Genomic DNA, 21,844 nt, shown 5'->3' with positions numbered 1-21,844 from the left:
TATCTCAGTGCATCTTTGCGTGACTGTGTCACTGAGATCGTGGGAAGGTTTAAAGAGATGCTTATGTGCAAATGTATTTGGATGGTCTGAATAGTCAATATTTTTTTTAAGTGAAACAGATCTGAATTTCTTTTTTGCCTCGTACCCATTCCACGTGATTATGTTGTTTGCAGGTCTTACTGACTTTGTCCTGAAAAAGGGAGTCTCACCTGCTCTTCTTAAAAAATCTTTGCAAGTAGCCAGAGAGCTTTCAGCAGCAAGAGTCCTCAGTACATTCTGTTGCTAGATGAATATCTTAAAAATCATGAATGCGTGGATATCTCAAGAATTATTTTGCTTTTTTCGCCTTCTGGGAGGCTTTCTGAAGCATGCAATTTATGCCTTTTTTTTTTTTCTTTTTCTTAAAAAATAGTAATTTAAGGAAGAGGAAGGGAGCAAGGAAAGCCCACTATGGTTTTGCACAATTACAGTAATGTTCTGATGTGACAAACTGGTGGAATCTTCCAACCCTTTAGGTATTTTGGAACTTAACCATTCAGCTCATCTATGTGTGAAACTTCAGATTTGAATATTTATTTTGAAAGGCACACAGATCTTGTTGAGGAAAGTGTGGTTGGTGGGTGTTTTTTATAACAGTTCACTTCTTTTGGAGTGAAGACATGGGTCCATTAACTATTTTCAACATAAGAAGTGCTTGTGGTTAAGTGGTAGGCCCTTGCAAGCCCAACATTGAGAGCCTTCAATACAGTGATCAGTTTTAATAGGCACAGCTATTTCTGATGAGATATGAGTTGTCTAGATATCATGATTTGCATCTTTATAAACCAGGGTATTCTGATAAATGCATTAGTCTGAAATTTTCAAAAGCTCAGAGCCATTTTCACTCATAATGCTTTAATTGATTTCAAAGTCTTGATGGCAAGAGTAACCAAACTCCAATTGCTCTGACAATATTTCTGTGCAACACCTGTGGATATACTGCATTGAAACATGTATTAGGTTAATTTTCCTGTCCCAAATCCCAAGGAGTTTTGCACTTTTCCAAAATGAGTACACAAAATTGCACCCTGACATTAAAATGAGCATTCACTCTAAATTGAAAAGCCGTGTCTCTCAGAATTCATCTCCACTGGCCTCCATCATTAAATTAGTAGTGTCACTTATTTAAATGTTGCTCATATTTCAGATATTAGGATGGGAAATCACAAACCCTGTGCTGCCAGCTGCCCATGCTGCCTCATCTCTGTGGAACAGCCTGAGCAGTCATCATGCTATCATGCCATGTAGATCATGTGTATAATTAGGTTTAGGCTTTTTTTAATCTGATGGTGGTTCCTGTGTTCTCCAGGTGCACTTGGCCTCCTTTCTGGGTTTCTATGTATGGAAATATATATATGTAGACAAGTAACACGTTTACAGCACACTCCACTGCTTGACTCAGCCTGGCTTCCAGCCAGCCAAATTTCAGAGAAATTGGACATTTTGGAGACATTGGAACTTCATGTAAATGCAGACATGGACATTAAGGTGAACGGCTGCCTCTCAGCTCCTCATTCCCACCCTGAGCAGCATCCTGCCTCAGCCAGCAAATGTCCCTGTAACCATATGTGTGCAACAATCACCCATCCAGGCTGGACGGGTGTTTACCTGATGTCACTGTGGCAGTCCTGAGGCTGTGCCTCTCCCTGGCATGAATTACACTCCTTGGTGGAACTGCAATTCCCACAGCAGTCCAGCTCTGAGCATCAGAAGTTGAAACAAGCATCCTGCTGTTGCAATTTTCCTTATGTCTCCTGCAGCCCTGAAGAACCCAGTGAGGATTTGTATCTTTTAAACCTCTCTCTATTCCTGAATTTCCACATTGTTCCTAATGTTTTTTAGACAAAGAGGGACAAACTGGGACCTCGGCTGATGAATAAATCATCTCCCTGTGCCCATCCAGAGACAGCATCAGAGCACAGCAGAACTTAAGGGTATATTTGTACCTTACACTGTGGTTAAAAATATCTTAAGTTGATTTCAAATAATCTAGTGTGTTCAGGCAGTGTTCCTGGCATGGTACTCGGTCAGAACCTAGGTGGCTTTGAGAGGAGTTGGCTCTGAGAGGCATCACTGGTGGTGTGGCTGCGTGTTCTTGCCACTCCAGGCAGCTCACGTGTCCCGCTGTGGGGCCCATCGCTGGGTGTGCTGCCCTTGCTCACACCTTGTGACTTGGGCACAAAGCTCAGTGTTGACTACATGCTGTCTTACCCCAGCTCTTACTGAGGCTGTGAGGCTACTAACTCTGGGCTTTTTTGAAGCATAAAGAGATGCAGGCAAGATCATAATCTCCCCGAATTTTTCAACAGCTGTGAAACTGCAGCTCCATAATCTTTGTCAAATATCTTTGCCTACACTCAGGTAACAGGAAAGTTAGGCTACCTGGCCAGGTTTCCTTAAAGTGTTTGAAGAGGGGCTATACAACCTGAATTCCCAGTGAAACGTTCAAGTTTGTATCATTCAGTGGCTTGTCCAAGCTATATGTATGTCCTCACAGCTGGGCTGATTCTCAACATAGGTGAAGGTTTCAGATCTGAGAGTTTATTACCACTAAAAAAGGAGCAATCTCACCCCTCCTTACACTTTTATCACTTAGTGTTAGCAGCAGCACTTGTTGGACTCTGATACCACTGCTTAATCCAACGGAAAAATATCCACCAAAAACCCTCTCCCACCCCATGTCCAAAAGTTCCACCCTAACCTGGGGATTCTTTTGCTCTTAGTCATATGAACCATCACAGAAGTTTTCAGCATCACATGGAGTTGAAAGAGAGGTGCAGGGCTGCAAAGCAAGAGGGAGAAAGAGAAAGGTAGATAAAGACAAGTGAAAGGGCCTGGGATCTCCACTTCCAGGAGCAGTGAGGTTTGAAGGACAGACTTGAAGTGCTTTCCCATGGAATCAATTGCCCGTGCTTCTGATGCTGTGCCTTGCAGAAGTAGTTCACATTGCAATGCTTCATTTCCCTGTATTTTTAATATAATTTACTCCTGCCCCTGGTTTTCTTTTTGATTTTTTTTGACATTTCTAGGAAGAAATCCTAATCTGTGAGGTTGGTGAAGCCCTGGCACAGGTTACCCAGAGAAGCTGTGGCTTTCCCATCCCTGGAGGTGTCCAAGGCCAGGTTGGATGGAGCTTGGAGCAACCTGGGACAGTGGAAGGTGTCCCTGCTCATGGCAGGGGGTGGGATGCAATGGGCTTGAAGGTTCTTTCCAACCCAAACCATTCCATGATTCTGTGATTTCAATGGGAGAAAAGAGCAGGCAGAGAAAGTCAGTGCAAAGCAGGTTCTAAGAAGAACTCTAAGAAGAATCTACTTCTCTCTGCCAGGGAGGAAGCCAGCTTATAGTAGTGCCTGTAGTTGGCTGTTAGATACAGACTGCATGCACATGTATCTTTAGGATATGGACAAGCAAATTCCCAAAGAGTTTACAGTTTTTCTGTTGAACTGTGACATAAATAGCTTACTTCTCAAATATGTATGTCTGTGTGAGTATATAAATACATTGTTTTACGTGAGCCAGATTGTGGCCTCTTTTGCATTGCTGTTACCAGAACAGCTTTTCTGTATTGTTCTACAAATGGCATCCAAAATACTTTGTGGTAACTCAGTATCGAGGAAGGTATTTTCTTCCTTCATATAGTTATTTTTACGTGTATGTATGTATATGCATACACACACACCCCTGCATGTCTGTGATTTATCAACTGACAGATGAGGATTGCCATAATTACTAAAATAATGTATGATTTCTTATTAGAGAAATTATTTAGAATGACAAATCCTTGGATGCAAGATCAGGCTCATACTAACCATGTGTACATCCATGGAAACAAAATTGTCTTAAACATAAATGCCGCAGTCGTGTTTCCTGCTGAGTTTGTCAGAGGAGGGATTTGGCTTTAAATGCTTTATCAAGATTCAGAATTGGCCTTTGCTTACTCTTTGCTTCCAGATTAAATGGGGAATGGATGCTTTACTCCAATACAGATCAAGTCCCTGGGCTTGAAAAGCCTCCTTTAAAGTAGAATTTTAACAGTGGTTGTCAGAGAATTCTTCTGAGCACTTGACCATGCTATAATTATTACTTGGAAATTTTCAAATTTTCTGTCATTATCCTACTATTTGACATCAGAAACTGCTGCCCAGACGGTTCTACTGTGAAACTAATACCTCTCATTGTTAGGTACCACACACCACCTGGCCTGCACACAGCAAGAAGTACAAGCTTGTGTGTTAAAAATGCTGCAGGAGCCAAATTCACTGTGTAGGAGCTCATTCCAGTGCTGAGAACATAACATGTCCTTTTACCATTGGTGAATGGTACACATCTTCTTCAGGTTAGAATATGGCTTATCAGTGTTAACTGGGGAAGTGATTCCAGAGATAAAGCTGCAAAAACACATGAAGGAACTTCTCCCACAGTCTAATTCTTTTTATAACTATTTATTGTTATAAAAAGCTCTTTCAGTTAGAAGTATTGAAACGGTAAGGACTTTAAAACATTCAAGAAATTTTCTGGGTTTGATTTATGCAGGCTCAATATTAGCAAATGTTCAAAAAATGTTTCTGTATAATTTTATTGGAAAATATGATCTGTAATGGGTCCACATTAAAGCATTTTAAAAAGAAATTCCTCGAATATTTCTTTGGTTTCTCTCCAGAGGGATCTGAGAAACTCCAAGGATCAATTTTTCTTTCTCCACATTTCAAACCATGAAAAAAACCTGGTTTGAAATAATGTATGTTACAAATGCTGTAACATACCATCCCTCAGAGGTGCCAGAGCTGTTTTGAGCATCCTTGAATCTTGGGAGAATCCTGTAGTCTGTTGAGGCATGGACTTTACAGCCATTTGTTCTGTCAAATTCCATGCCTTGAAGAGTGCAGTGGAAGCACCGATTCCCCTTTGAGGGGCTGCTCACAGCCCAGCTGCGGGGAGTGGAGGAGTTCTAGGGGAGAAACCTCTTGGCACCAGGGTAGCTGTGCTCCCAGCCATGGTGTCTGCAGGTATTTTGGACAATCTTTAAGGTCCTTTCCTACCCAAGCCTTTCTATGATCCTGTTCCAGCACAGTTCTGCTCTGGGAGAGAAGGGTTGCACCAGTAATGCTATGAATGTGATACATAAAGTTTATTATTTATTAATCAGTTCTGTAATTCTCATGTCATCCAGTAATTTTCCCTAGCTCGGTGTAAGCTATTTGCATTCTTCAGATCCCACAATCTGTGAAAGTGCAAAATGAAAAATACACCATGGGTAACGATTTTTGTAGTCACCAAGTTGTATATTAATTGTACTTTTTCACCAAGAAGAATAGTTACACATTTTAAGACCTTTCTCAATTTTACATGTTTTTACCCACAACTATTTCGGACATTTTTGCGCCTGACATTTCCAACAAAAGCAAACAGAAGGGAGAAAGAACTCAACATGTCGTTCATTGCAATATCTTTTTGGGTTTGGGTTTGTGGTTTTTTTTCAGTTTTAGGGTATTCAGCATAACTGTGGTTGCTGTTGTATTGAGGCAGAAGGGATATCTTATGACAGGAGTCCAGGAGGGAGAAGTGAGCCCAAGACGTGTCTGAACTTTGGGCTTACACTTCTTGGAAAATTTTTTCAAAGCAGATTAATTCCTGAGCTATATAAACCAGGCAGCATCATGCAAATCGCTGGTTTTGAGGGGGGACGAGGCATTTAGCTCACTGGTGGACATCATACTTCTTATTTTCTGAAATTAATTTATTTGGGAATGAATGTGAAGAGATGGTTAGACTGATGACATGATTTCAGGGTTAGGCCACTGAACTCCTGAGGACCCAGATGTACCCTATCAGTTGTGTCTGCAGAGAAGATAAGAGGCTGCACTTACGTTTGACAGTGCTGCGTGACTCCTGGAACCCGGCCGACTCTGAACCCCAGCCCAGGGCTTCACACTCGTGCTCGTCCCCTTGCCCGTGCCTGGCACTGGTGCTTGCGCCCGCTCTGCTCCGCTCTGCCAGCCAGCACATCCTCCAGAGCCCCACACTGCGCTTGCGCCCGTCCTCCAGCGTTTGGTACACCCAGTTGGGGGTAAAGGCAGCCGCGTTGTTAAGGATGAGTGAGACCAGAGCTACCAACACAGCTGTGGCTACCAGTTTCTGGACAGTCATATCTGACTGTCAGCTTGCTGCCAGACTCTAATTTCAGACAACACGAGGTCCCAGTCAGCTGCAGCACATTGAAATTGGGCTGGGAACAGGCGGCTGCGCTAGATGTTATAGGGCGCTAGAGGACATCACCGTTCATTCTTGAAGTCAATTCCTGAGGGATTTCTCACCAAGGAGATAAGAATTTTGTGAGGTAGATAGGAGAATTCCATAAAATAAGAACACAAAGAAGCTTTGTTATGTCCTTCCCAGCACTGACTTATCCGCCTTCTTGCACTTTGATGAGTAATGCCAGTCTCGTGGTGAACTGGATGACAGGGAGGTCCATTCCGTGTTGGATGGGGTGAATCCAGTCAGAATCCAGTCTCGGGGCAGGAGAGCCTGAACTGAGGTGGGGCAGAGGTGGGATGGGATGGTCCCTGTAGCCTGCCGAGCGCCGGGTCCTCCAAGCCAAGCACTGCTGCTCCAAAAGCCTAGGTTTGGGTGCAAACTTCAGAATATCCTGCAAACGGTGACAGATACCATCCTCTCAAAGTGAAGCCGAGCCAGAGGGGAATGCAGGCATCCCAAACGTGATCTGCAAGTCCGGAGTATCTCGAGGCGGTTGCTCTGCCCTGTCCCTCTCCGAAGAGCCGAGCTGTGAGTGCCGGGACGAGAACAGCCACTGCGGTGAGGAAAAGGCCCCCCCACCTCCGCACCAAGAGGAAATGGCTGTTTTTGTGGCTCGTTTTGGTGAGCCTCAGGGCGTAGTCGACTGCAAAAAAAAGAGAGCCACTGCCACGGCAGTCAAACATTAACAGGATGCGTTTCCTGAAAGGAAAAGACTATGGAGACTTCTGAAGTTGTCCCTCCTCCCCTCGGAGAGCCCCCTCCCTGCCTCACGCCTCCTCCCCTCCCCGCTGCCCCCAGCAGGACTGCCGGGACCCGCAGCGTCTCGGAGAGCCCGGGGAGCGCAGCAGAGCTCCTCAAGGAAAGGAAAGAAGGAAATCCCAGCGTCAGCCCTCGGGGTATCAGCTCTGTGGAAGCGCATCGAGGAGAGGGATTTTGAAATACCTTTTACTAGAAGCAAAACAATATTGGGGTTCGCTGCTGGACAGCGCGACGAAAGCGCTGCGGGAGTGCCCTGATGTCCGCGTCCTCTCTGCACCACGGGAAGGACCGTGGCAGATAAATAGGAAGTGTAAAACCTCAGATTCTCAGCCCGGTAACAACCCAGTTTGGGGGTGTCTGCAAAGGCAGCGGGCAGGTGTTGGGATGTGAGTGAGGCTGGGAGTCGTGGCGAGCCCGAGTCCCGGGTGCTGGGCGCGGTGGCGGCTCCGCAGAGCCGCAGGGACGCTGCCCGCCCCGCTCAGTGCCCAGGGCGTGAAAACCCTGCTCCGTGAGCTTGGTGGGATGTCCCTGCTGACAGCCCGGTGGGAATAGACTGCCACAGGGCAAGCGGCTTCTCTTCACAGGCAGGTGCTTCTCTGATAAACCCGTTAAAGAGAGTTGTTGAGGGTGTTCCAAAGTGTCCTTGAACCTGGATGTTTCCAGAGCGGTCTTGCCCAGACTGGCGCTCCACGCGGCTCTTTGCTGCTCCCATCAGCTGCCTCGGCCGCGCCGGGAGGAGGACAGGGATTCTGGTGGGCACTACCCGGTAGCCGGGTGGCACTGCCAGGGGTTATGCCCCTGCTGAGCTGAGCCTGGCACAGTTCTTCAGGCTTCGCAAATACCGCACGAGTGTGGCATTGCCTTGTACGCACTGAACTGAAGGCACAACATGCGGTCAGCGCTGAGACCTGGCACAGACCTACCTCGCCGGGCACTGCCACACCCGAGGGGCTGGCACGGGAGTTCACATCCCGCTAATCAATACATTAGGTTACAAACTGATTTCATTTCATAGCGGCTCCATCTTACCAAGACAAGAGGCTTTGCCCCTAACCAACCAATCTGCCCTGACCCGATACACAGAAAGAAACTGGTCTGAAATTTTTTGCAAGACAACCTTTTCTTTTCAAGACTTGTTGGTGAGAGAAGGGGCAGAAATTCCAAAAAAGCTGATATGCTCCTATAATTAGTTTTCAGCTGCTGAAGTTCAATGTACTAACCTGGCTATGAACTCAACTCTCCTCCATGTGCTCTGATAATTTTTAATCTTTTAAACAAATTAAGTTTTAAGTACTTTGAGCATCTTCATCCCTTGAGAGCACTGTAGCATCTTTGGTTTCTCTTTTTCCCTGTGATTGGTCATGTTTCTGTACATTTCTGGTTTTAGAACTTCCAGTATAAGCACAGCAGTGTCTGCCATTCTTCAAATAAATTTCCTACCAGCAATGACTGTCTTTGCATATTTTAAACCCCTTGGATTACTTGTTATTATGATTCTGTGTTTATTATAAGCCAGGCATCCAGCAGCAAGGCAGATGATGTTTACATGCAGATAATGCCAGGACAGATTTACCTTTAGGGAAATGTCACACACCTGCTTCTGCCTCCCCCCATTTGATTTTTGTGATTTGATGAAATTTCAGTGTGTATTTTCAGGAGGGTCCAAGCTTCCTTCTCATGTAACATTAAAAACAATAGCAATTATATTTTACAAAGGCTGAACAAATCAGTCTAGTCATAGAATCAAAAGGGTTGGAAAAGATCAAGTCCAACCACTGCCCTAGCCACAGACCCATGTCCCCAAGTGCCACATCCACACAGCTTTTAAATCCTTCCAGGCATGGGGACTCCACCACTGCCTCGGGCAGCTGTGCCAGTGCCCGACCACTCTTTCCATGATGAAATTTTCCCTAATATCCAATTTAAACAGTATGGGAATCCTGATCCTTAGTAAAACACTGCCTTAGTGAATGCTTCTTTGCTGACAAACAGGCAGCAGGATGTGCACTTTGCAGCACTCACGGCATTCTGTGGGCACGGGGTTGGTGTCATACAACCCACATGGAGCAATCTCTTGGGCTTGGTTTTATGAGGGTAAGTGGAACAAAGCTATGTATTCAATGGGATATTACAGATACATTCTGTGAAGCTGCTTTATCAAATGGTATATTTCTGCCAGGGAAGAGTTTTTAGGAGTAGCCTCATCAGCTTTCAGTGTTTGGATCATACATGAAAAATGCCTGACTTCAGAGTAGCTCATATAATATCGTGAACACTATCAAGAGTCTCATTGAACTGTTACAACTTTTCATCTGTTACTTAGTTCCTTGTTGTCTTTTAGCCCCATGGAAAGTTATAACGAGGATCCCATAAATGCATTTTATTTTAAAAGCATCAAACCTAATTTAGCTACATCAGCTAAAAACCTCATTTTCTCAAGACCTTAGAGTTTTCCAGTCTAGTGGAAGATATCCCTGCCCATGGCAGGAGTTTGGAATAAGATGGATTTTAATGTCTCTTCCTACCCAAACTATTCTGTGGTTTTGTGATTATCTATAATATAACATTATAGAATGCAATATTAATTTGTTATATATAATGTGTATATTATAGAGTCCAGTTCAACAAAGTGCAGCCCACATTGAAAAGCGATTTTTTTTTTATCCTGATCAATGTTCATTTTCCAAATATAGCCCATTAAATAGAGGGAGAAAAGGCTTTTCAGTGAGATGCTTCAGACATAAATTTTCAGTACTTCTAAATAATATCCCATTTTTTCTTTAAACTTTAGTACTTTAGGCAATGAAAAATGTATGGGAACAGAAGGGTTTGTGAGGACTGTGGATGCTGTAAACACAGTTCCACAGAAAAACAGATGTGAAAGGTCAGATACAAAGCAAGGGAACTTACATCAAATATGTGATTTGTGTCCACTCTTAAGAGGCATCAACATTTGCTTCCCAAATCCCTGGCACTGTGGATGTGGCCTGGAGCCTGGGAGCACAGGATGCAGCAGTGTATCCCTGTATCCCTGTGCCTGGAAGGGGGCTTGGGGCTCCCAGGCTGCTTGGGATGCCTTACCATGGCTCTGCTCCCACTGCTGCTGTGCCTGGGCTTCCTTAAATTTCCAGCTTTGGCTGATGAAGTACAGATGTGAGAGGCTTTGAGGACGGGGGGGGGCATGAAAGGAGGAGGAGGGGAAGAACAGGAAATTCCTGGAGTCACAGCTGGGGGCAGGGAAAAATATTACTTGGCATTTTTATATGGACAGCAGGGCCAGGCCTGGAAAGTAGAGTTGCTGCTTTTCCCTGGGATTTAAGTGAACCTGTTCTGCACCTCCTGTTTTTTGTTCCTTCACCAGACCCACATCCATCTGCCCACATTTCTGAAGGGCAGCAAAACTTGCCCTGGTGCTGGAGGTGTGTGCCTGCCAGGGAGGTTGTGCATCCCGTGGCTGAGGTTGGTCTTCGTGAAACACAGAGAGAAATGGAAGTGGATTGTGCTGCCAGGATCCCCTGCCCTTCCCTACCCTTTCCTCTCCACGTACCTTACCAGAGCACTGTCCCTCTTGTGAAGGATGTGTCTACTGGAAAGAACCAATGTCTGCTGCAGTTCCATGGGGACCATGGCTGTTGCTCTGCCCTGTGCAGCTGCTAACCAAACCGAGTGGGGTATGGCAACTGCTCTGGGCAGAGCAAGGGTTCCTTAGGTAAAACACTCCTTCAGGTGTTTCTGCAGGGTGGAAGCAGGAGAAGGGATGGTCAGAGGGAGTCAGTGGTCTCACCTCCCATGGGTTCTTGTGCTGGTGAGCTGCTCTGATCATGTCTCTCAGAATCTTCAAATCATGGAACAGTTTGGGATGGACCTTAAGGACCATCTAGCACAAACTCTCTGCCATGGGCAGGGACACCTTTCTTTACTGTCCCTCGTCTCTTACTGTGGTCTCTGTGCTGGATGAGTGCATGCAAGCTGTGCTCTGCTGTGAACACTCCCAAATTCAGTGTCTTTGGTGAAGTTTGAGCCTAGTGGGCTCATCCCCTGCCCAGCCAGGGTGGGAGAAGGCAGTGCCTGCCAGAATAAAACCAGCTGCAGAGCACATGGACTGCACATGTTTCTCCATCTGTGTTTGTTGCTGCCTGCAGCATACCCATGGCTCAAGACTCTCAGGTTCATTCTGCAAATGGTTTGAAGTGTAGGAGAAAGAGGTGGGATGGCAGAACTCCAGCTCCTCAGGGTAGAGGTGCCTGGGTGCCTGCGTGGCCCACAGGCAGGTGTAGCAGGGGCAAGAGCTCCCAAAGAGGAGTCCTAGGGGCAGCAGCTCCTGCTGAATTTTGACACTGGCAGGAATTGTTGCCATCCAGGAAAGCCTAAAACAGCTGAGAGATAATGAGCAACATCTCCTGAATCCTGCTATGACTCTCTGCATGCCGTTATCTTTTAACTTTTTAGTTTAAAATACACTGTGTAGTCTGTTTTCTCTCAAAAGTTTCCACTCCCTGTAGTCTAAATAAGAATCTCATCCGTTTGCCTGTTTGAGCCCATGAACTCTCATCTTCCTGCATGGAGGGAGTTGAGAGCTGTCAGAGCTCCAAAAAAGAAAGACTTTGATTTCCTTTCAGAAACTCGCTGTTAGTCAGCTTGACAAAGCCCAGCACAGACGTGTGTTCCTTCACCCCAATCCAGCTGGCTGTTGGCAGCTTCTTCTGGCACACTGCAGAGCTTGGGAAATGTACTTCTCTTCAAGTGCTGTGAAGCACAGCTGTGCCCAGATGCAGCCTTGAGCAGCTTTTCCTAAGGACAGAACTCACTGTGTTGGTCAAAGCCAGGTGAACATAACGAACATCATGTTGATCGTGTCAATGTTGTTTAAAGCTGTTTTTCCCACTTTTCCCAAATCTGGATACAGACAGTGTCTGGAATAAAAGAGAAAGCTGTTTCAACTTTTCAGAAATTAGGAAGGTTACATCTGCTGACACAAGGTAGCATTTTTGTATTGAGTGGTGATGGTTTCTGCCAGGCCCTTCCAGGTCTGAAATTACCATGCTTTATTTCAAGGTTCCTTTTGGCTCCTCAGCTGGGGAGCTTGGACACGTGGGAGAAGAGCATGAGGAGGCTATGTTTGAATACCACTCAGCTGTAAGAAAGGTGGCACTCAGACATGCATTTTTGCTTTTCTAAACCAGAAACACTTCTGATCTTTCTAAAATTTGTCCTTGATTTATCACGTCCATTCCTTTTTTATTTTCTCTATGCCGTTTGTCTCAGTGAAGTCTGTAGTACCTATGTTGATTAATACCTGAAACCTTCATATGAGTTACGCTGCAAGTAAAAGATGCTCTAATTCTTGAGTAAATTATGCAAAGAATTTTTCCTGTGCCTTTTCTTAGTGTATGTGTTGAAGAGCACGTCATGGTTCACCTGTTCCACTGCTTCCCAATTAGTCACTTTCTCCTGTGTATGCAGGGCTTTCCTACAACCACTGGAAACAGAAAAACATTTTAATCATAGGAAAACTGGAAGGGAATTTGGTGGCAGGTCATAAAATGTCTTTCTGTTCTATAATTTTCTTCCTTTTTCCTTGTTTTTAAAATGTAGATCTTTACTTTTTGCTATGTTGGTGCCTGAGAACTGCACAGACTGACTTCTGCTGAGGGTGACATTGGAAAAACCCTTATTTTGAATGCTCATGGTTTTTATTAGTCAAACATACTGCATGAAATTTTGAAGAGTCTCAAAAGTGAATAGAATCTGTGAGAATATTTGCTTGTCCCACTCTGCGATGGTCGGTTCTGTTGTGCTCCTTCTCCTGAGCAATTCTGCCAGCCATTCCAGCCGGGAGCATGGTCCTCAGCCCGTCCTGCCCTGCCTGGGCAGGGGACTTTGCAGTGTTAACTCCAAGCTCATAGCCCTGAGTTCTTGTTCTGAGCATCACAAAGCTTTTCTTTTTGTCCATTTTATGCAAGTTTTAAATTAGAACATGGTTGCTTGGTAATTTTTCTACACATCATTCCCTATTACTGAGTAGAACAATTGGGCTCCCAATAGTTGTTCAGTATTTAAACTACTCCAGGCTGCAACAGGAGATTTCCAGTGAGGTTAAGACTTTTTTCATAATTTTAATTTTGATTTCTGAACATCAGTGTGGGAGTTGTGACTGTCTATAGGTTGCAGCTACAGCAGGATGGGCACATGATAAATGTTTATGTACATGCAAACATAGAATCATGGACTGGTTTGGGTTGGAAGGAACCTTCAAGGCCATCTAGTTCTACCCACCCCTGCTTTGGGCAGGGATGCCCACTATTCCCAGGTTGCTCCAAGTCCCATCCAACCTGGCCTTGAACACTTCCAGAGATGGAGCAGCCACAGCTGCTCTGGGCAACCTGTTCCAGGGCCTCCCCACCCTCATTGGGAAGAGTTTCTTCCAATCTGAATCTCCCCTTCTGCAGCTTAAAGCCATTCCCCCTTGTCCTGTCCCTCCAGGCCCTCATCCCAGCTCCCTCTCCAGCTCTCCTGGAGCTCCTTCAGGCACTGGAAGGTGCTCTTAAGTTCTCCTCAGAGCCTTCTCTTCTCCAGGCTGAACATCCCCATCTCTCTTACCCTGTATCCAGAGCAGACGTGTAACTGCTGTTGTTTAGACATTGGTGTCAATCAGAGTGCACAATATTTCTTTAAGGTTGGGGTCATTTAGCTCAAGAACTGACCTTTGTGTGTGAGCCGGCTTCTGTTCGTCTTCAGTCTTCACACAGCTGCTGGAGTCTCTGTTACAGTCACCCCGTTCCCAACGTACAGATGGGGAGATTTCCAGTGTGAGGAAACACTTTCACACTCTTCCCTCCTCACACCTCACTTGCCTTCCAGGTGACACCATAACAGCTCTCCTCTTTTTTCCTGTTTTCTGCAGTGAGGCTGTCTGGGAGAACATGGCTCGCATGTGTGTGAAGACTCAGAGGCTCGATGTTGCCAAAATTTGCCTGGGGCACATGGGTCATGCAAGAGGAGCCAAGGCACTGCGGGAGGCTGAGCAAGAGCCAGAGCAGAAGGCCAGGGTGGCTGTGCTGGCCATCCAGCTGGGCATGCTGGTAAATCCCACAGCCAAGCTGTGAATGGTTTATATCAGACTCTGAAAAATTACTGAGTGAAAGAAACTGCTGACTAAAGGAGACATCTTTTAAAGATTGTTTTATGTGTGAAACATTTAACAAAAATATGCCTTCTTGGGGCATAAGCCTCTTCCAAGCTTAATCATTCTAGGTCTCACTGGATTTAAAAAAGGCTGTATTTTATTATAGTTAAAATGTTTCAACAAACATGTTTTAAGCTCTGATATGGAACACAAGTTCTATTTTTAAATTATTTGTTTCTAGAGTGAAAGGCTAGAGCTGTGTGCTGTCACAGAGTGAGGGCTGACCTGAGGTTGTTGAAAGAGTTTACGGAAAATAGACTTTTCCTGTGGAGCTGGAGAGCTCTGGTCAGTCACATTCATTGCCTGTGCTGTCCCAGGGATGCCTAGTCACACAGATTTCTATCCTGACTTCTCCCACTGTGTGAGCAGGAACTTGGCTGGATCCAGCTCAACTAGAGGACAAGATCTGGCTGTTGCCCCATCTGGAGCCCATCTTGGCAGCAAATACACCCCAAAGTGGACCTTGTGTCTCCCGTCTGCCTTTATTCCCCTTGACTGCCAATAGAACTGAGATCTAACTGGGTTTGAGACCAGCATTCTCATATGGATTGAAAACTGACTGGTGCTAGTTAGAGGGGAATCAGTATTCCACCAATTTAATACCTTCAGCAATGATCCATAAGAAAGCCAGAAATTTTTAGTTTGGAAAGCGTAAGAGATCCAGGCATATGATCCATCAGAGGGAAAAACTGGAAAAGAATTTATGAAATAACCCACAGTCTATAGGAAATACTGAATTAGATAAAAAATAGCAAGGTGCTATGACAGCAAAAATCAGTTTGGGGCCATGTTTGAGGAGATGCCAAATTCTGGGGCCTGGATTTGGTAACTCCTGTCTGTGTATTCAGGGCAGCTACAGCTGGAATGATGACCTCCAGCTTTTAAGTATCTCATTACAGAAAAGATAGCTGATGAACTGGAAAGGGTTCAGACAAAATCAATGCAAATTTCTCGGCTCTTGGAAAGATTTCACAGAAAAGGAAGTCTTGAAAATGGCCAAATCATTAGAAAATGAAAAGGTATTTAGCAATCTGTAGTTACTTGATGAGTATGAGAGAGAGAAAAAGACAGAGAGTAACTATTCTGAGTTAAAGGTAAGGAAAAAAGGAAAATTCAAACGAAATGTTTGTAAAGGCTTCCTGGCAGAGAAAACTCTGAGGCTGAAAAGTGTCAGTGCTTCTTCTCTTGGATATTTAGATCTGTTTGGAGAGGTGGAAAGGAACTACAGTAAAATAAATGCAGTTCAACTGCTTTTTTCCATCTTGTACAGAGTCTTAGGGCAGGCATCTTCCTTTTCCACTTTCTGTGCTTTTTTTAATTTGAAACAATAAGAGACAGAAAGCATTTTTCTGTCTTGGACAGATAATCTCAATTTACTAAATATAGTGTTCAACTGGACAGTAGTTGGGTGGAGCAGGAAAATGCTCCTTCCACAGGAGTTAGAACCTCTCAGAGAATAAAAATAATAGTTCCAAATTTGCTCACCCTTGCGTCAGCACTGGCAAAACCCTCCAGTTCTAATTCTGCAATAAATGACTAACATTTATTCCCAGGAATGGAGCTCAGTTGTCCACAAACAGCATTGCTACCTCTGAGATCTTCTGGGAGGCCATAGGGGTTCCCTCGCTTGCAACACCTTAATTCTCAAACCCTGAGTGTCAGGATCTTCTCTTAAGCCTCACCCCTGGGTGGGCAGCATGATCAGTAGCTGTACCCCCACCTAAGCATGTCTCCATTTTTGGTGATTCACACTCCTGATGACAGCATTTGATCATTGATGCCTTGCTTGTGTCACTCCCCTCCCTCCCAGGCAGTCCTGTACAATAAATGTCAGGATCAGAGTGCTTTCCTTATTTTTATGTAGCCATCCTGTTTCCCAATAACATGCTATCACAGGCCACATATATTTAGTTGGTCAAACCCTCTGACTGAATGATTGTTGCTTTAATTGCATTGCAAGCCCTGCACTAACAAACTGCTCCAAGGAGTGCCTGGTGTGACTGACACGCAGCGTGGTCGGGGCTGACGGGGATTTTGGGTGTTCCTCTCCCAGGAGGACGCAGAGCGGCTGTACAAGGATTGCAAACGGTATGACCTCTTGAACAAGTTCTACCAGGCCTCCAACCAGTGGCAGAAAGCCATCGAAACGGCCGAGGCTCACGACCGGGTTCACCTGCGCACCACCCACTACAACTACGCGAAGCACCTGGAGGCAACCGGGCAGCAGAACCTGGCACTCACCCAGTAAGCACCAGCTGGGTGTAGCTGAGGGACTGGGAGCCTCTTTCTCCTGTGAAGATGGGCGAAGGAGGATGTTTGATGATGACCAGTAAAAATTAATTAAGGTCTTTTCCTGTTTCTGGTCCCTTCTATCTCACAGAGTGAGAGCATTTCCAGTGAAACCTTCCAGCACCCTCCCATGCAAATAATGCGTAGTGTCTTAAAAGTCAAGAGTCTGTTTGGGCCAGTAGTGAAAACCCACTCATATCCAGTCCTGTGTTTGTCTCTGGAAGACCACTGCCATCTTTTCCTCCCTTTTCCATGAAAAAAACAATTATTTGCTTTTCCCGAGAGTCCCAGACACAACTGCTGCCGCAGAATTTAGTTTTATTTGGTTGCTTCTGGTGGCTGATCCTCTCCCGTGACTGCCAAGTCCCATGAGAAGTTAGTCTTGTGTTTCTTGTTTGAGATCTTGTTTTTATGTGAGTTTTCCAATATGAAAGTTCCCATCATCATTATCATCATCATCCAATAAGGTCACTTCTGTTCAGAATCAAAGCAGAACCTGCTGTGCCCAGGCAGACCCACTGATGGCCATGGTGGGCAGTGGGGTTAGGAGATGTGGGTGCTGGGGAAGGGCAGTGACCTCTCAGCAGTGGCAGGGGCTGATGTTGCAGTGGGTGCTACAATGTGGAGCCTGGGCCATTTGTGACCTGTCCAGCCAGGTGTGCTTGATGCTTGGGGAACTTTCTGGAATACTTCTTTGGGCCATCATTGGCACTTTTAAAGTATTTTGTGTGCTGTGAAGATCACACCTCCCTCATTCCAAGTACCTGGCAGTACCATTGAACTTTTAATTTTTGATGGTGCTGGTGGACTGCAACTGGTCTTACAGTGAACTTATTTATACAGCTGAAGCAGTTGTTGCCAGTGTTGTCTGTTGATGGCTGGCAAACAAGATTAAATAGATGTTTTACACATAGAGAGCTAATAAGGAGGCTGTTATTTCACATCTAATATGTTCTTCTTCTCTACAGCTATGAAAAGTCAGACACACACAGGTTTGAGGTACCTCGAATGCTCTCTGAAGACTTACAAGCTCTGGAGAACTACATCAACAAGATGAAAGACAAGTCAGTGTCATGCTTGTTCCTTCTACAGGGGCTGTCAGGTCTGACATACAATTTGTGATGAGTGCAAGGATGACAGAGTGTGAATCTTGTCAGTCTCATTCAACCCCTGCCTTATCCACTGTGATCCTCCAACAGCTTTTCAGGTTTATGCTGCACTTGCACAAGAATTGCCACATTGGTTATCCAGGCTGACTTCCTGTATAGTGCAGATCTTGGCAGTGTCACACTTGGGCTGGGGTAAACCATGAACACACTAAGGAGTGTGTTCAGTCTTTAGTTCAAATGAAAAATAGCATCTGTCAGTTCTCACTGCTGCAGTTAATATTTTTTTTCCAGGAGCCTGTGGAAGTGGTGGGCACAGTACTTGGAGAGCCAGTCAGACATGGAGTCTGCATTAAAATACTATGCACTGGCTCAGGATTACTTTTCCCTAGTCCGTGTTCACTGCTTTCAAGGCAACATAGAGAAGGTAAGGCAGGCTGCTTCCACCTGCTTCCAGAGTTCTTATTCCTGGGAGGAGCACGGACATGAAGTAAAGCTGTACAATTCCTCTGCAGGCTGCTGAAATAGCAAATGAAACGGGGAATGGGGCAGCCTCCTATCACCTGGCACGCCAGTACGAGAGTCAGGAGGACATCAAGCAGGCCGTGCACTTCTACAGCCGGGCGCAGGCGTTCAACAACGCCATCCGCTTGTGCAAGGTACGCGGAGAGGCGCAGCGTGCCCACAGCAGCACAGGGTTCTGCCCTTTGGTAGTGTGAGGTGTTTGTGCCTGTTCTGTCCCATAAGACACTGCCTGCTCTTGAACAGCCATGATGAAGCTGCTCCTGGTTTCTGCTGACATCTTCTGCCAAAGGTGGATCAATAAAGCCTTGGTGGTTTGGAAATGTATTTTCTTAAACAGCTCATCAGAAACTCCGTGAAAGAAATAATCATAATCAAAGCTGAAAATCACTTGGGTTGTAGAGGTTTTACACAGAAGGGGGTGAGAGTTTAATACTACGGGACAGCATGAAGACACAGCCTTGTAAGAAGTTGGAATTATGAAATTTTTGTGTGCACACCCAGAGCCAAACCTTTGCTTTTGAACAGGCAAATAATTTAAATGATCAGCTGATGAACCTGGCTCTCCTGAGCTCACCAGAAGACATGATAGAGGCAGCCTGCTATTATGAGGAAAAGGGGGATCAAATGGACAGAGCTGTTATGTTATACCACAAGGTAAATGTTTTTTAGTAAAAATTCCCGAATTTTACACTGAAGCAGTTCCTACAGCAAAGGAATGTTAAATCAGCTGCGGTGCTTACTATGTCCTGCTTATAAGCAATTTTTTCATGGTGAGTAATGCTTTATTAACCATGGTGTCCTGTGAACTGGCTCTGTAGTGCTCATTCTAGTCTTTGAAGCCTCATTCCTAATTTTGCAGGCAGGACACTTCTCCAAAGCCCTGGAGCTGGCCTTTGCCACGCAGCAGTTCGGGGCCCTCCAGCTCATTGCTGAGGACCTGGATGAGAAATCTGACCCAGCCCTGCTCGCCCGCTGCTCCGGGTTCTTCATTGAACATGCTCAGTATGAGAAGGCAATGGAGCTGCTGCTCACAGCCAAGAAGGTGAGCTGAGCCCTCTGGTCCCCTCTGCACAGGTAGAGGAGCACAACAGGTGTGTACCTGCACACAGCCATTCATCTGTGCAGATAAACAGATACAAGACACACTTGTAAAGTTTCAAGATTCCTCCTAAGCCAGTGATTCAGAGGCACTGGAAGCTCAGCCTTACCAAAATGCTGGGCACCAGACCAGTCTGTGCTCACTCCTCTTTAACAAGCTCCTATGGCTGGCTTTCTTCTACACTTTGCAAGGGTACCATAGCCCTTTTCTGGACTACAAGCTTTTGTATAGCCTACTCAGAATTTGTTCCTGTACGAGAAGTACCAACACATTTAACAAAATCTTTCAATTTATTTGTATTTGCTGAAAATGTTACTATTGATCATGCCTAACAAACCTGACTTGTATGTCTCTGAAAATCTCATGTTCAGAGTCAAAATGGCTGAATCTTTAGTGGCACACTTGTGTGAGAGCAATGTTGTCATGGAAGAACAAACATGTTCTTCTTAGGAAACAAATGGGACAGTGTGTGCCTGAACAGGGCTTATGTTGAGACACGTAACTGCAGCCCAATGTTCCAGACAGAGCATCCTCAGCTTCTTGTGTTTCTAGCTGATGTCTGTAGGTTACGCCACAAGCAAACATGAGGTATCATGGTAGTGTTTGCAAAATCTAATTGCTCTCTTGCTCCCATCAGTACCACGAAGCTCTGCAGCTCTGCCTGGAGCAGAACCTAACCATCACCGAGGAGCTGGCCGAGAAGATGACAGTCTCCAAGGAATCCCAGGATCTCTCTGAGGAGTCCCGGAGGGAGCTGCTGGAGCAAATTGCCGACTGCTGCATGAGACAAGGCAACTATCACATTGCCACCAAGAAATACACACAAGCAGGAAACAAGTTAAAGGTCAGCCTGGATAGCCTCAAAACAAGGGTGTTTTGAAAAGTAAACCTTGAAGCAGACTTCCTACAGTAGCTACCCAGATGAAACTTCTGAGCCATCTTGATGGGGTTTTTGCATTCACAATATTTTCCCTCTCTCCCTCTGTGCCAATCTTTCCCTTGCCAGGCTATGAGGGCATTGCTGAAATCTGGAGATACTGAGAAAATTATCTTCTTTGCGGGAGTTTCCAGACAGAGAGAAATTTATATCATGGCAGCCAACTACCTGCAGTCACTGGATTGGCGTAAGGACGCAAAGATTATTGCGAATATCATCAGCTTCTACACCAAAGGAGGGGCCCTTGACCTCCTGGCAGGTTTCTATGATGCATGTGCTCAGGTACTGCCCTTTCTGCGACTGCTGAAGGTGTTTGGTTTATTGGCTCTGGAGCAACCCCATCTCCTTTCTCCTCTTGCAGGTAGAAATCGATGAGTATCAGAACTATGAAAAAGCCCACAGAGCACTGGCAGAAGCATACAAGTGCCTTTCCAAAGCTAAGGCCAGAAGCCCTGTGGAACAGGAAAGCAAACTTGTTGACCTGCAGAGCAGGATGAGTCTGATGAAGCGGTTCATCCATGCTCAGAGGTGAGCTGCAGCATGGATAGCACAGAAACTAAGTGACAGAAATATCATACCAGAATAGAAGTTGTAAGAGCACCTAAAGTTTAATAAATAATTTGCAGCTTGCTGCAAAAAATAAAGCTGCTGATAGATTTTTCTAGCAGGGAAATCATAATGTGATTTTTAGAAGTGCATTTAAAATGTTGCAGTAAAGATGGAAAGGTAACCTGAAAGAGAAGGATATAGACCAAGGGAGGTGAAGCCAGAAAGGTGATTATCATAAAATCACAGAATCACTGATTGGTTTGGGTGGGAAGGGACTTTAAAGACCATCTTGTTCCAAAAGCCTGCTGTAGGCTGGAACACCTTCCGCTACCCCATGTTCTTCTAAGCCTCCAACCTGGCCTTGAAACTTCCGGGGATGGGGCAGCCACAGCTTCTCTGGGCACCCTGTGCCAGGGCTTCCCCACCCCTCCCAGGGAACAATTCCTTCCCAATATTCCATCTAACCCTGCCCTCTGGCAGTGGGAAGCCATTCCCCCTTGTTCTGTCCCTCAGGACCCTTGTCCCCAGTCCCTCTCCAGCTCCCCCTGGAGCCCCTTTAGGCCCTGGAAGAGGCTCTAAGGTCTCGATGGAGCCTTCTCTCCAGATGAACATCCCCAGCTCTCCCAGCTTGGGTCCAGAGGGGCTCCAGCCCTTGGAACTCCTTCATGGCCTCCTCTGGACTTGCTCCAACAATTCCATATCCTGCCTATGCTGGGACCCCAAGGCTGGAGGAAACTCTGCAGGGGGGGCATCATCTGAGCAGGGTGCAGCAGAATCTCCACCTGCCTTGCTGCCCACACTGGCCAATCAGCCCCAGGACAAGGCGGGGGTTTCTGGGTTTTGTTTGGGCTTCTGTCATGAAACCTAATGCAGTAAAAACTCTTCCCTACCTTTGGCTGGATAAGCTGAATGCTCTCCCTGGGCTGTGACACTTCTTTTTTCCCTTTCCTAGAATTTACCCTGAAGACACTGAAGAAGCAGTCAGGCAGTGTGAACTGCTGCTGGCTGAACAGGACTTTGACAATGCTATCCGGCATGGCGATGTCCTGGGATTTTTGGTTCAGCATTATGCACAAGTGGAGGAATTCCATACAGTA

At 45.6% G+C, this 21,844-nt stretch overlaps 2 protein-coding genes across 5 annotated transcripts in view; one reads left to right on the top strand and one right to left on the bottom strand.

Moving 5' to 3' along the window:
- TMEM204 (transmembrane protein 204) overlaps window positions 1-7,584 on the bottom strand; it is a 28,743-nt gene extending 21,159 nt beyond the window's left edge. Inside the window, exons 1-2 of one of the 2 annotated variants that reach the window (XM_041462300.1) lie at window positions 7,240-7,584; window positions 5,910-6,940 (exon numbers count right to left, since the gene is read on the bottom strand). In XM_041462300.1, coding sequence (XP_041318234.1) covers window positions 5,910-6,189 — 280 coding nt within the window. In that variant the 5' untranslated portion in view covers window positions 6,190-6,940; window positions 7,240-7,584. Of the gene's footprint in view, window positions 1-5,909; window positions 7,075-7,239 lie in introns of those variants that run through there. The other variant, XM_041462299.1, reaches the window with a different exon arrangement.
- Window positions 1-21,844, top strand: part of IFT140 (intraflagellar transport 140) — an 85,812-nt gene that overhangs the window by 63,074 nt on the left and 894 nt on the right. For all 3 annotated transcript variants that reach the window (XM_041462278.1, XM_041462279.1, XM_041462274.1), the window contains 11 exons: window positions 13,961-14,138; window positions 16,296-16,486; window positions 17,500-17,595; window positions 17,932-18,064; window positions 18,153-18,296; window positions 18,688-18,816; window positions 19,022-19,204; window positions 19,899-20,105; window positions 20,268-20,480; window positions 20,560-20,726; window positions 21,700-21,841. In XM_041462278.1, the coding sequence (XP_041318212.1) occupies window positions 13,961-14,138; window positions 16,296-16,486; window positions 17,500-17,595; window positions 17,932-18,064; window positions 18,153-18,296; window positions 18,688-18,816; window positions 19,022-19,204; window positions 19,899-20,105; window positions 20,268-20,480; window positions 20,560-20,726; window positions 21,700-21,841 (1,783 nt within the window). The remainder of the gene's footprint in view (window positions 1-13,960; window positions 14,139-16,295; window positions 16,487-17,499; window positions 17,596-17,931; window positions 18,065-18,152; window positions 18,297-18,687; window positions 18,817-19,021; window positions 19,205-19,898; window positions 20,106-20,267; window positions 20,481-20,559; window positions 20,727-21,699; window positions 21,842-21,844) is intronic.

This window comes from Pyrgilauda ruficollis, unplaced genomic scaffold (genome assembly GCF_017590135.1).
Source record: "Pyrgilauda ruficollis isolate IOZ18807 unplaced genomic scaffold, ASM1759013v1 scaffold16, whole genome shotgun sequence".
Lineage (NCBI taxonomy): Eukaryota > Metazoa > Chordata > Aves > Passeriformes > Passeridae > Pyrgilauda > Pyrgilauda ruficollis.
Note: the sequence above shows the minus strand (reverse complement) of the source record. Positions and strands in the feature narration are given on the sequence as shown.